The sequence below is a fragment of the Bufo gargarizans genome, chromosome 6, assembly GCF_014858855.1.
Source record: "Bufo gargarizans isolate SCDJY-AF-19 chromosome 6, ASM1485885v1, whole genome shotgun sequence".
NCBI classification, from domain to species: Eukaryota; Metazoa; Chordata; class Amphibia; order Anura; family Bufonidae; genus Bufo; species Bufo gargarizans.
This window is the reverse complement of record NC_058085.1, coordinates 237726687-237739802: the sequence shown is the minus strand read 5'-3', so window position 1 is coordinate 237739802 and position 13116 is coordinate 237726687. Positions and strand designations below refer to the sequence as shown.

At 43.3% G+C, this 13116-nt stretch overlaps 1 protein-coding gene across 1 annotated transcript in view; it reads left to right on the top strand.

The window, feature by feature from the left end:
• Positions 1–13116, top strand: part of LOC122942102 (zinc finger protein 182-like) — a 95320-nt gene that overhangs the window by 72164 nt on the left and 10040 nt on the right. The window contains exons 8-12 of the mRNA XM_044299598.1: positions 3599–3677; positions 3801–3962; positions 6952–7069; positions 8450–8544; positions 8923–9034. Coding sequence (XP_044155533.1) covers positions 3599–3677; positions 3801–3962; positions 6952–7069; positions 8450–8544; positions 8923–9034 — 566 coding nt within the window. The remainder of the gene's footprint in view (positions 1–3598; positions 3678–3800; positions 3963–6951; positions 7070–8449; positions 8545–8922; positions 9035–13116) is intronic.

Here is a 13116-nt window from a genome sequence, read left to right as displayed (position 1 = left end):
CCATTCGGGCTCTCTGCCTGGTTTCTTAATCATTAACTGATTGTTTTATTTGTCAAAAAACTATATCAAAACCCAATAAAACATTTGAATAAGAAAATGTGTAAAAACCATAGATTCTACGGTGTCCTAGGTTCAATTAAAGGGGTTGTCCAGGTTCAGAGCTGAACCTGGACATACCTCCATTTTCACCCCGGCAGCCCCCCTGACATGAGCATCGGAGCAGTTCATGCTCCGATGCTCTCCTTTGCCCTGCGCTAAATCGCGCAGGGCAAAGGCATTTTTCTGAGTTCCGGTGACGTACCGGGGCTCTCTATAGGGCTGACAGGCAGCCCGGTGACGTCACCGGCACTGATGGGCGGGATTTGGCTCTGCCCTAGCCAGTAAAACGGCTAGGGCAGAGCTAAAGCCCGCCCCTCAGAGCCGGTGACGTCACCGAACACACCGCTGGGCGGAAGTTACCGCCCGGCAGTGTGTTATTGAAAACACAAGAGCCTGTGCCCTGCGCGATCTAGCGCAGGGCACGGGAGCGCATCGGAGCATGAGATGCTCCGATGCCAGGCTCAGGAGGGCTGCTGGGGTGAAAATAAGGGTATGTCCGGGTTCAGCTCTGAACCCGGACAACCCCTTTAATTGAACTACAGGGAGTCCTATATGGATATTGCAGTCCACAAAACACAGATCTGCAAAAAATGCAGATGACGTCCGTGTGACATCTGGATTGCATCTGTTTGTTTGTTTTTTGGACTCATTGTAATGATGCCTATCCTCGTCTGCAAAACGGACAAGGATAGGATATGTTCTATCTTTTTTGTGGAACGGCCATGCGGACATACGGAAATGGAATGCACATGGAGTCAAAAATGTTTGTGTGCATGAGCCCTAATTCACATGTAAGTGTTGGGTCAGTAATTTACATCCGTGATTGTCAGCCAAAGGCTTCCACACGAATGTATTTGCAATTCGTTTATGGGCCAGATTTAATGTACTGGAATCCACTGTTAATAGGGCTATTCACATGGATGTATCATTTCGTGTGAATGAGCCCTAACCCAGATCCAGATGGATTTAAATACGCTTGTGTGAAAGCTGCCAAAACCAGGATTGAAGCCTACACAGAAATCAGGTATAAGGCCTCATGCACACGAACATATTTTCTTTCCGCGTCAATTTTTTGTGTGGACCATATACAGAACCATTCATTTCAATGGGTCCGCAAAAAAAACCTGAAGTTACTCCAAGTGTAGTCCGTTTCCGTATGTCCGTTCCGCATTACGGACAAGGATAGGACTGTTCTATTAGGGGCCAACTGTTCTGCAAAATACGGAATGCACACTGACGTCATCCATATTTTTTGCAGATCCGTTTTTTTGTGGACCGCAAAATACATACGGTTGTGTGCATGAGGCCTAAGGGAAAGATCTGCAAGTGTTCTGTGTTTAGAGCCACACCTGGTTCTGGAAATCACTGACCAAACACTGACTGTGTGAATAAGGCATGAGTCTTGCAGCAGTTATATGGATGCTAAAATGTGTCTGCATTATAGCTCTCTGAACGCAGCCATCATGTATATAGCACTGCTACAAGCACAAACCATAGAACTACAAGAGCCACACAACCCTGCGCCTGACTCCTCCCATGTAGATCACATGACTGTGACATCATGAAAGGTCCTGCAGTCACTCGGAATTAGTGGTCGGGTAAGTGTTCCTTGTTTTCATTGTAAATATATACTGGGCTTATTGGGCATATATGGTAATAGCTGTGAATGAGGTATGTGTAGTATATAGCACAGAATATACCCATCTATGCCTATAAAATGTAGGTGTATATATATCTTGTGGATGTATAGTGTGTGCGTGCATACAAAGTACAGGGTGGTGTTTAATATTAGGAATTCAGATATCTGTGTCTGTGTATTATATGTATCTGCCCAGAGATGCATACACTGTGAATATCTATAGCTATATCAAATGTTAGTGAGTTATCTGTATTTACTGAAGATATATGATAATGTACAGTATTTATGGGCAGGGCTGTGGAGTCAGTTTTGGGTGGAGAAGTAAAATGAATTATACTTCAGACATTTGGCTTGTGGGTGTATACAGGAATGCAAAAAGATATGCTTTTACATTGCAAATTTTGACCATTTTCTAAGAGAAGGGAACTAACTAGGAGGGGTTGTAAAACATATTTTTGATGCAAAATATTTTTTATAAAGTATGGCGTCCACAAGGTGGTATAAGGTAAAGTGTCCAGCAAACATTACTGCAGACCCAAAGGTCCATCTGAACAAGGGTATACTCGACTAACAGCATTTACATTGCAGACCATATGACCTAATAAGATGTAGCAAACCTAGTGCAAAGCAAAAAGCAGAGTTGCCCATAGTAACCAATCAGTGCGCTGCTTTTATTTTCCAAAGGACCTTCAAAAATGAGAGATGGAATCTTGGTTGTCATGGGCAACTACCCCACTTTACCTTTGCATCCATTTTGATAAATCTTCCACATTAAGAGCTCATTCAGATGGCCGTATGCTGTCCGCAAAAATGCGGATCTGTTTTTTTTGCGGATCAGATGCAGACCTATTCACTTTGATGGGGCATGTTTTACGGCTCCACAAAACAAATAAAACATGTCTTATACTTGTCTGTGAAAATCAGGATGTGGCCCCATTAAAGTCTATGGGTCTGTAAAAATGCGGAATACAATCCGTCTGAATAAGCCCTTAAGCTATTAAAAGTATGTGAATTCACAAGTGATCAGAAAACCCTATAATAAACATAGAAAATAACATGAGAACCTTTCATACTAGTATATTTCCTAAATTCAAAGGCAGCTGAAAATAAGCATCCAATGAGAAGAAGGAGAAATGAGGAGTTGGAGCCGCGTCACCAGTGGCATGGAACAGAATCATCTTTAAAGATGAAAGCCTTATTGGTGACTATGAATTTCGGCACTGAAATCAGGTCATAATAAATAATAATTGGGCATAGATTTTAGTGTCTCCCCTCTGTAAAGAGGAACTTTCATGGAATTTTTTTTGTTTAATTAAGTACCTTTACTTGTGGGGTACCCTCCGCTGATGCTGCCATCCTTGTTTTTTTTTTTTCAAAATACCAATCTCCTGACCAGCTGTGCAGTTTTCGCGCATTGATACAGGGAGGAGGAGATGCCAGGGTTTCTCATTGGGTATCTCCTCCCTGGCTGTGCCACGGTCCAATTGCAGTGGAGCATGTCACAGCTAGGGAGAAAATTAGCATTTTTTTCTCCCTCGCTGTGATGCGCTCCGCTGCAATTGGGCCGAAGCACAGCTGGAGGATCTCTTGTTCATATAGGGTGGTCACTGGACAGAATTAGTTTTTTGTTTTTGTTTGTTTTTTTCAAGAGGAGCATTGAACATAGATTATGTCATTGCAAATATGTTTGGTGGGGTGCTCTATTTTTCGCCAGTTTGTACAAGTTATTATGCATGTGTTCTTCTATAAGATTGGTGGGATATTCTAATTCATATAGGATGTTTCTCCAAGTGTTATTTTCACTCTATTTCTTCGCCCTACAGCTTTCTAAAGCCAAAAATAGATATTTTCTAGTTGAAGGATGGACAAGGACAGAAAACAGATGTCTGAGAGAATATTAAACCTCACCCTAGAGATCATCTACCTGCTGACTGGAGAGGTGAGGGATTCTGGTGGAAATTATGTCATATATAATGTCTTGTATTTCTAGATAAACCAAGGACATATCTGGAGAGGTGAAGTGAATGTATACAGTGATATCATTGTCTCTCTCCATGCGCAGGATTACATAGTAGTAAAGAATGTAACTGAAGAGGGTGAAGAATGGAGCAGGAACCAGGATCCTATCATGATGTCTCCACCTCCTTTATTGATGCATAAGAGAAACAACTATCAGGAGATCCTGGACCTCACCAACAAGATCACAGAGCTGCTGACTGGAGAGGTGAGCAATTCTGGGACAGTGATTATTTTTTTTTTTTTTTTGTGTGCGTGTGGAGGTAGTTAAAGAGCTTTTCCTATCTAAGCCATGAGATTATCTCATCCTAAAAGGGTGGGCCAAGATTAGGGAAAGTGTTGCATCTGTCCACAGGATGTGTTTGGTATTGCAGCTGAGCCTCATTCACTTCAGTGGAGCTGAGCTGCAATACCAAACATCATAACTAGGGATGAGTGAATCGACTTCAGATGAAACATCCAAAGTCGATTTGCATAAAACTTCGGTCCAATACTGTATAGAATTAGAATATATTGGCTCAGATGAGCAGAAATTATTACTTCACAAAGTCTTGTGTAACTTCACCAATTAATTTTTACTGTAAAAATAAACTATTCCCGAACTTGGGTTCGGTTCCAGTATTGGACCGAAGTTTTATGCGAATCGACTTTGGATGTTTCATCCAAAGTCGATTTGCTCATCCCTAATCATAACCCATGGACAGGTGTGGTCAATAGGAAATAATGAAATGCAGTACAAACAGTGCAGGCTTTTTTTGGGATATTTTTCTTCACTTGCATTACCTTTTTTTTGGACCCATAGTTTTATTTTATTCAATGGCTTTTCATGTCCCTGGGTATGGTGTTTTTTCAGGCATTTCCCATAGATTTCTCAAAAAGAAAAAGAAAGGCATGTCAAAATGTATGACAAAAAAAATCACTTGTAACAAATTTTTTATTTTTTTTCACAAGTCCAAAGAATGCCACAAAAAAGACTATGGCCCAGATTTACGAATGTGTCTGCGCCTAGAATCTGTCTAAAAAGTAGAGCAACTTAGCACAAATGAGGTTTCTACACTTTGACTTGCTCGAAAAGGGTGTGCAGCTTGGTGGAAGGGGAGAAGCAATTCACAGGGAGGGGGCATGACCTAAAATTTGACTCTCTGTACCATCAGTCTCTGATTAAGCCAATATAGTAGCTGGCAAAGAGTTTTTTTTTTAAAGTCTCTATACCTGCACCAGATTTACCATCCAGCCTGGGCCATTATGATAAATCTGGTGCAGATCTAGACAGCCTGTCTAAGCTTAAGTCATCTACGGGCTTAGTAAATCTCTACCTATGTTTGAAGGAAGCCATAAAGGGGTATTGCATTATATGAAGTTATCCCCTAGCCACAGGATAGGGAATAAACTAGATTGGATGCAGTCCGACCACTAGGACATGGCGGTGGCGTACACACATTCCATGGGGCCCCGGTGCAAAACTGAATCATGGGGCCCCCCTCCCCGTCGCCGCCCCCCCAACCTCCCTCCACCAGCAGCAGAGTTAGGCTACTTTCACACCTGCGTTAGGTGCGGATCCGTCTGGCATCTGCACAGACGGATCCGCACCTATAATGCAAACGCTTGTATCCGTTCTGAACGGATCCGTTTGCATTACCACGAAAAAAAAAAAAAAAGATAATGCAAACGTTTTGACTTACACTAAAAGTCAATGGGAGGCAGATCCGTTTTCAATTGCACCATATTGTGTCAGTGAAAACGGATCCGTCCCCATTGACTTACATTGTAAGTCAGGACGGATCCGTTTGGCTCTGCATCGCCAGGCGGACACCAAAACGAATCTGCACAGACGGATCCGCACCGGATCCGCAAATGCTTGTATCCGTTCAGAACGGATCCGCTTGGCTGCTTGACTGGCGTTTCTGGGTCCGCTTGTGAGATCCGTTTCAGGGCTCTCACAAACAGTGCAAAACGGATCAGTTCAGCCCCAATGCATTCTGAATGGATAAGGATCCGTTCAGAATGCATCAGTTTGCCTCCGTTCAGCCTCCATTCCGCTCTGGAGGCGGACACCAAAACGCTGCTTGCAGCCAAACGGATCCGTTCTGAACGGATACAAGCATTTGCATTATAGGTGCGGATCCGTCTGTGCAGGTACCAGACGGATCCGCACCTAACGCAGGTGTGAAAGTAGCCTAACTCTGCTATATTTCTGTAGCCTGCAACCTCTAACTGCCCAGTTGGGCTGAAACTACTACACCCAACATGTTTTGGCAGTAATAGTAAATGGATATTGGTGCAATTCTGAGCTATTAGTCTATATAATACATATGTATTATATAGACTAGTAGCTCAGAATTGCACCAGTATCCATTTACTATTACTGCCAAAACATGTTGGGTGTAGTAGTTTCAGCCCAACTGGGCAGTTAGAGGTTGCAGGCTACAGAAATATAGCAGAGTTAGGCTACAGCAGCAGACCCTACTCTGAACTCACTCACTCATAAATGTGGTGAGCAATTAGGAAGACCTTTTTTTTTTTTTTACATATCTAATCTTATCTTAACTTCCGGACAGGCACTGGCACCGGCTTCTTCGCGCTCTCCCGAAAGTGCCTTCTCCCTGCTGCGTCTCGGCGTCTTGTCCGGTAACAGGAAATGAAGAGGCTTGCCGCACCCACACGGGGAGGAGAATCAGGGGGTGGAGACTCAAGGAGGGTAGGGCTGGCCTGGTACTGACTGCAGCGCAGAAACGCAACACTGGGCGGCGGGCCCCGGGTCGGCCGCCCGGGTTAAACAGGCAGGCACAGCACTTCTGCAGGGCGGGGCCAGGGGTCCACAGGCGGCCGGGCCCCCTGGAGTGCCGGGCCCGGTCGCAACTGCGACCCCTGCGACCCCTGTATGTACGCCCCTGCTTCCATGATTGCAAGAACAGTCAACTGAATGGAGTAGCTGGTCGAGCATGCACCCTGCAGTAGAGACTGTTCTCGTGATTGTGGGGGTCCCAGTGGTCATACCCCCACTGATCTAATAGTTTTCCCCCATCCTGTGGATAGAGGATTACTTCCTATAATCCCTTGCAACTGTAATTCAGAAGTTGATTGTATTATCAGTACATTTGTAGATCAGTAGTATTTACAGTATATGGCCTAACAAAACAGTGTGAAGTAAACCACTAAACTATGGGTGTCATTTTTTCCACTCTGTAATGTTTCAGATTTCCATAAGGTGTCAGGATGTCGCTGTCTATTTCTCCATGGAGGAGTGGGAGTATTTACAAGAACACAAAGGTCTGTACAAGGATATTATGATGGGGAATCACCTTGCTTCACCAGGTAAGAAGAGACCTTCCTTGTTCTTAAAATACTGTGTACCTCCAGTTCTGATATGCGGCCCACAGGGACAGATAGTGCTGCTCCTTGGGTGGTTTCCATGGCAGTTGTACAATGCTCTGAAAGTACTGTGCATGAGTCCTGTTATTTTGCAGATGACCAGTGCGTGACACTTGTTCAGTGTCTCATAGATGCTTGAAGGGGTTATGCCATGATTGATGTAAAAAATTAAAATCAGACATGATATAATACATGACAATACTTTCTAACAAAGCTAGAACCAGCCTGTACTGCAAAGAGCAAGTATGCGCTCTGATTGGTGAAGGGGGTTTATAACCTGCACAGAAGTCCATGTTATCCTCCTCCTGGGGACAGGTACAGGTACACAGGGAGAGACCAGCTATGTCTCTTCACTGTGCAGCCTCTCACCACACTCCCCACTGGCCCTCCTCTCCTCCTTGGCTGGCTCACATCTCAGCCATTTCTTTCTTCTGACATGTCTCGGGCTGAGTAACATTCTGGTTTTGTTTTAAAGCTGACAATCTCTTAGAACTCAGAATGGGAATGAAAGCTGTAGCTATATGCAGCTTTTACTGAGACTCTTTACTAAGGGCTCTAACTCTGATTTATTGCAGTATTGCAGCTAGTCCTGCGATCTTGGGCTTGTTTCAAATGATTGTCAGGTTTTGTTAAACAGCCTGAGATCCAGGCATCAGATGCAAGGAAATGCCTTCTCTGGCTACCGAATTGCCACCCTGCATATGACATATGAGACACACCTTTGGCAGGAAAAGAGTTAATTAGTTTGCCTCCAGATGTATCACAGTCAGAGACATTTATCAAGCCCTATATGCCACAATTGTGGCGTAAAAAGGTCACACATTATGGCGCACGGCATATGTGCACCATAATTTGCAACTTTTTGAGCTTCTCAACACTTTTCACAAGTGCCGAGAAAAGGGGGTGTGGCTTATGGAAAGGAAGCATGGCTTTGCGTCGCCACCGCATTTGCTATAACTTTCGCCAGAAAGTAGTGGAAGTCACAGCTGAAGTCTACGCATGGCGTAGACTTCACTTTCTGCCGCATGGCAGGGCTGAGATGAGCCTGATTTGTTAAAAGGCTTCTCCCATCTCACGCCAGCCCAGGGAGATCCATCCGCCTGTCTTGATATATCTCCCCCACTGACCATTTCTTAAAAGTGGCAATTTCACTCCTATGGGGGGGTAGCATGGAAAAATGGAGTAGCATTTCTAGACAAAAGTGTGCCAAGTGTAACGGGCAACGTTTGATACATTTTGACCCATGCAAAAACTGACTTCAAATATTACCCTCATGATCTATCCCCTCCATAGTTTCAGTCACTATAGGTGTGTCTTTTACAGATGAATCCAGTAAGGAAGAAACACCACATATATCTCCCAATCTATATTCTGAGGTTTATCCAGAGGGAAATCAGAAACTCTCCAAGCTTGATCAGGTAGATGGAATTACCAAATACTGTCTATGATATGGTGTCAGATTTCAGGTCAGCAAAGGGTCTTGTCGGGCTCCTGATATTGATAACTTACCCACAGGACAGTACTTCCAGGACCAGCTATTGCACTTTAAAATGAGCTGAAGCCTTGAAAATTATTTTATTTATAGTATTATTCTGTATGTGTGTGTGTGTGTATGTATCTATATATATATATATATATATATATATATATATATATATAGAGATAGATATATTTATTATATAATACTTGGTGTAGAAATATACTGCTGCCATCAAATAGTTTATAATAGTTGGTCATTTTATTTTTTTTTTCATCTTCTTAGTTGTAATTTATTTGTTCCATATATGGTAAATTAGGTTGCAAATGTGAGCGATATAAAACCTGAAGATATAACAGAACAGGAAGAGAGATGTGCGACTGTGACCCAGATGTGCAAGGAGGAAGAAATATCTGAAGAATTTGGCATCGGTGAGTGATAAGCATTAAAGGGAATCGGAAAACATTGTATAATCCTTTCACTGTGACGTGCATATGTAAAATGCCATGAAGCCCAGAATATAAGTTATCATCCTGTGATCATATTAGAGCTAATATTCTGGGCAGAACAGTCCTAATAGTTTGATTTAGTTAGTGTGATCTCTCGCTGTGACGTTGGGTGTGATACAGGAACTTTTGTTTGTGTTTTCACCCCCTTACCCAATTAAAAAGGATATGTGACACTGGTCACGTTTCGGCTTCTGTTATGTACAGTATGTTGGGCCAAGCTTAACAGTGATCTCATTTGTCCATATTCCCTTCTTTGCTTTGATTCACTTTTCTATTACATTATACACGGCTCGAATCCAGGGGTTATGGCCACCGCTGCAGTGCAAATACGAGGTGGCCGATGCTTAACACATAGTGTGCAAGCAGGGCCACCACTGCTGGATTGCAGGGTGGTCGTAACCATGGAAACAAGATGTGTATAAGGCCTCGTTCACACTTCAGTGTTTGGTCAGTGATTTCCATCAGTGATTTGTGAGCCAAAACCAGGTGCAGCTCTAAACATAGAACAGGAGCAGATCTTTCCCTTCTACCTAATGTCTATGGAGGCTCCACTTCTGGTTTTGGCTCACAAATCACTGATGGAAATCACTGACCAAACACTGAAGTGTGAACTAGGCCTAATGGGATGGAAAATGAATTAAACCAGTAAAGGAGACAATGTGAACAACCACAATATATTAGTAAGTGCCTTGTATTAACTTTATCTACATGATAAATGCTATTTGCTGAAATGAGACAAACAGCATACTCATGATATTCTCCCAAGTCAATGATTTATTTATTTATTTATTTCTAAATATTAAAAGGAATTACATATTCTACTGAATGGCCTTCACATTAAACTTTTAACTTTGATTTACTTTAATATGAAGGTTTTGTCCAAAATAGTAGTGAACAGATTGGAATACCTGCTCCCAGGTCTTATACGCACATCACAAATGAGTTTTGGGCTATATTTTATTAAGGTAATCACATTAATGTAGCGAAAAGCTAAAATTTCAGAAAATGGCTGACCTAATCATCTCTGACTTGTTTGGGAATAATAATAGGTAAAATACTGCATAGTCTGTATATTTTAAATTACCCTCTCCATATATTCTGAGCTAAATAGTTGGCAACATCCACCCCCTCCCATTTATTGACAGCGCTAGACATGCTGAGGGCAGAGCTGTGTAATATATGATCACACAGACACCAGTAATGTGTTAGCTTATAAGCATAGAAAAAACGGATACATCTAGATCTATGTGGTAATGCTAAAGCTTAGTGGTATAGTGGTTTACAATGTATGTATGTATCCTTGGTTCAAGTCTCAGAAGAGATGTAAATGTTCTTATTTTTCTTTTTTCTTTCTCTTATTCAAAACCATATTGAAATGCTATACTATAATAAATAACATATGATAATAAAAAGGCCTTACTATATTGAGTATTTTGTGTTTTTTTTCAGGCTAAAACCTATTACTGGTTTATTCACAGACACAATGATTATATAGAAACCAGTAATATTTATTAGCTTTCTAAAGAAAAAAAAAAACAATATTCTCAATGTGATAAGGACATAGACTAGGGTTGGGCGATATACCGGTATCACGATATACCGAGGCATTAAAAAAACGGCGATATCGCTGTTTCCTAAATACCGCGGTATATTTTGTGACGTCATCGCTTTAAAAACTCCCCCTCCCCCGTCATTATCTACCAGTTTCTTCCAGCAGCGGCTCCTCCTGCTTGCTCCGAATGTGCTGTCTCCGCCCACCGACCGACGTCTCACGTCGGAATCAGGTGACGCCCCCAGGCTGAGTTGAGCAGCGCAGTACAGCAGCGACTGCTGAGTCAGCTCAGTCTCCAGTGAACCGAAGTTCAGGAGGGACTTACAATGTATAGTTATTGCAGGGACTCAGAGAATTGTCTGAGAGTTTATTAGTTAAAAGAATCGAATAAGTCAGACACGTGTCACCGAGTCCCTGCCAGACTTCCTGCTCTGCTACATGCTACACTGCTGCATGCACCCTGTACACACTCCCCCGGACGGACTTGTCGGGAGACAGGGAGCCGCAGAGCAGGAAGTCTGGCAGGGACTGATTGGTTGGAGGGCGGGGAGGTGCGGGGCTAGCTTCCACTGTAGGCTCCTATTACACTGCCTGCTGCTGCCTCAATGCTAATCGCAGTGAGTCATCATGAGTCCCTCCAGTACCTCCCCCATGACATGATGAACAAGGAGGAATTATGGTGGTGGTGGCAGCCTGGCAGGCAGGTGGCAAGTCACAGTCACACAGGTGTCCATAAGACATGGGGGCAGCTGCTGCCCCCCACAAGCCCCATACTGTATGTAATGTCTCCTTTTGTGGCTGCTGCCAGCTGACCCCATACTGTAATGTCTCCTTGTGGCTGCGCTGCTGCCCCCATACTGTAGTGTCTCCTTGTGGCTGCTGCTCTCATCATCATGTCTCCTTGTGGCTGCTGCTCTCATCATCATGTCTCCTGCTGGCTGCTGCCCCATAGTCCATTATAACGTCTCCTTGTGTGTCCCCCCCATACAGTATGTCCCCTTGTGTGTCCCCACCCATACAGTATGTCCCCTTGTGTGTCCCCACCCATACAGTATGTCCCCTTGTGTGTCCCCCCCATACAGTATAACGTCCCCTTGTGTGTGTCCCATACAGTATAACGTCCCCTTGTGTGTGTCCCATACAGTATAACGTCCCCTTGTGTGTGTCCCATACAGTATAACGTCCCCTTGTGTGTGTCCCATACAGTGTAACGTCTCCTTGTGGTCCCCCCATACAGTGTAACGTCTCCTTGTGGCTGCCCCCATACAGTATAACGTCTCCTTGTGGCTGCCCCCATACAGTATAACGTCTCCTTGTGGCTGCCCCCATACAGTATAACGTCTCCTTGTGTTTTTTTCTTTAAAACGGGTATTTATCGCAATATATATACAGTGGGATGCGAAAGTTTGGGCAACCTTGTTAATTGTTATGATTTTCCTGTATAAATCGTTGGTTGTTACGATAAAAAATGTCAGTTAAATATATCATACAGGAGACACACACAGTGATATTTGAGAAGTGAAATTAAGTTTATTGGATTTACAGAAAGTGTGCTATAATTGTTTAAACAAAATTAGGCAGGTGCATACATTTGGGCACTGTTGTCATTTTATTGATTCCAAAACCTTTAGAACTAATTATTGGAACTCAAATTGGCTTGGTAAGCTCAGTGACCCCTGACCTACATACACAGGTGAATCCAATTATGAGAAAGAGTATTTAAGGGGGTCAATTGTAAGTTTCCCTCCTCTTTTAATTTTCTCTGAAGAGTAGCAACATGGGGGTCTCAAAACAACTCTCAAATGACCTGAAGACAAAGATTGTTCACCATCATGGTTTAGGGGAAGGATACAGAAAGCTGTCTCAGAGATTTCCACAGTTAGGAACATATTGAGGAAATGGAAGACCACAGGCTCAGTTCAAGTTAAGGCTCGAAGTGGCAGACCAAGAAACATCTCGGCTAGACAAAAGCGACGAATGGTGAGAACAGTCAGTGTCAACCATCAGACCAGCACCAAAAACCTACAACATCATCTTGCTGCAGATGGAATCACTGTGCATCGTTCAACCATTCAGCGCACTTTACACAAGGAGATGCTGTATGCGAGAGTGATGCGGAGGAAGCCTTTTCTCCGCCCACAGCACAAACAGTGCCGCTTGAGGTGGGCTAAAGCACATTTGGACAAGCCAGCTTCATTTTGGAATACGGTGCTGTGGACTGATGAAACTAAAATTGAGTTATTTGGCCCTAACAAGGGGCGTTATGTATGGAGGAAAAAGAACACAGCATTCCAAGAAAAACACCTGCTACCTTCAGTAAAATATGGTGGTGGTTCCATCATGCTGTGGGGCTGTGTGGCCAGTGCAGGGACTGGGAATCTTGTCAAAGTTGAGGGACGCATGGATTCCACTCAGTATCAGCAGATTCCGGAGACCAATGTCCAGGAATCAG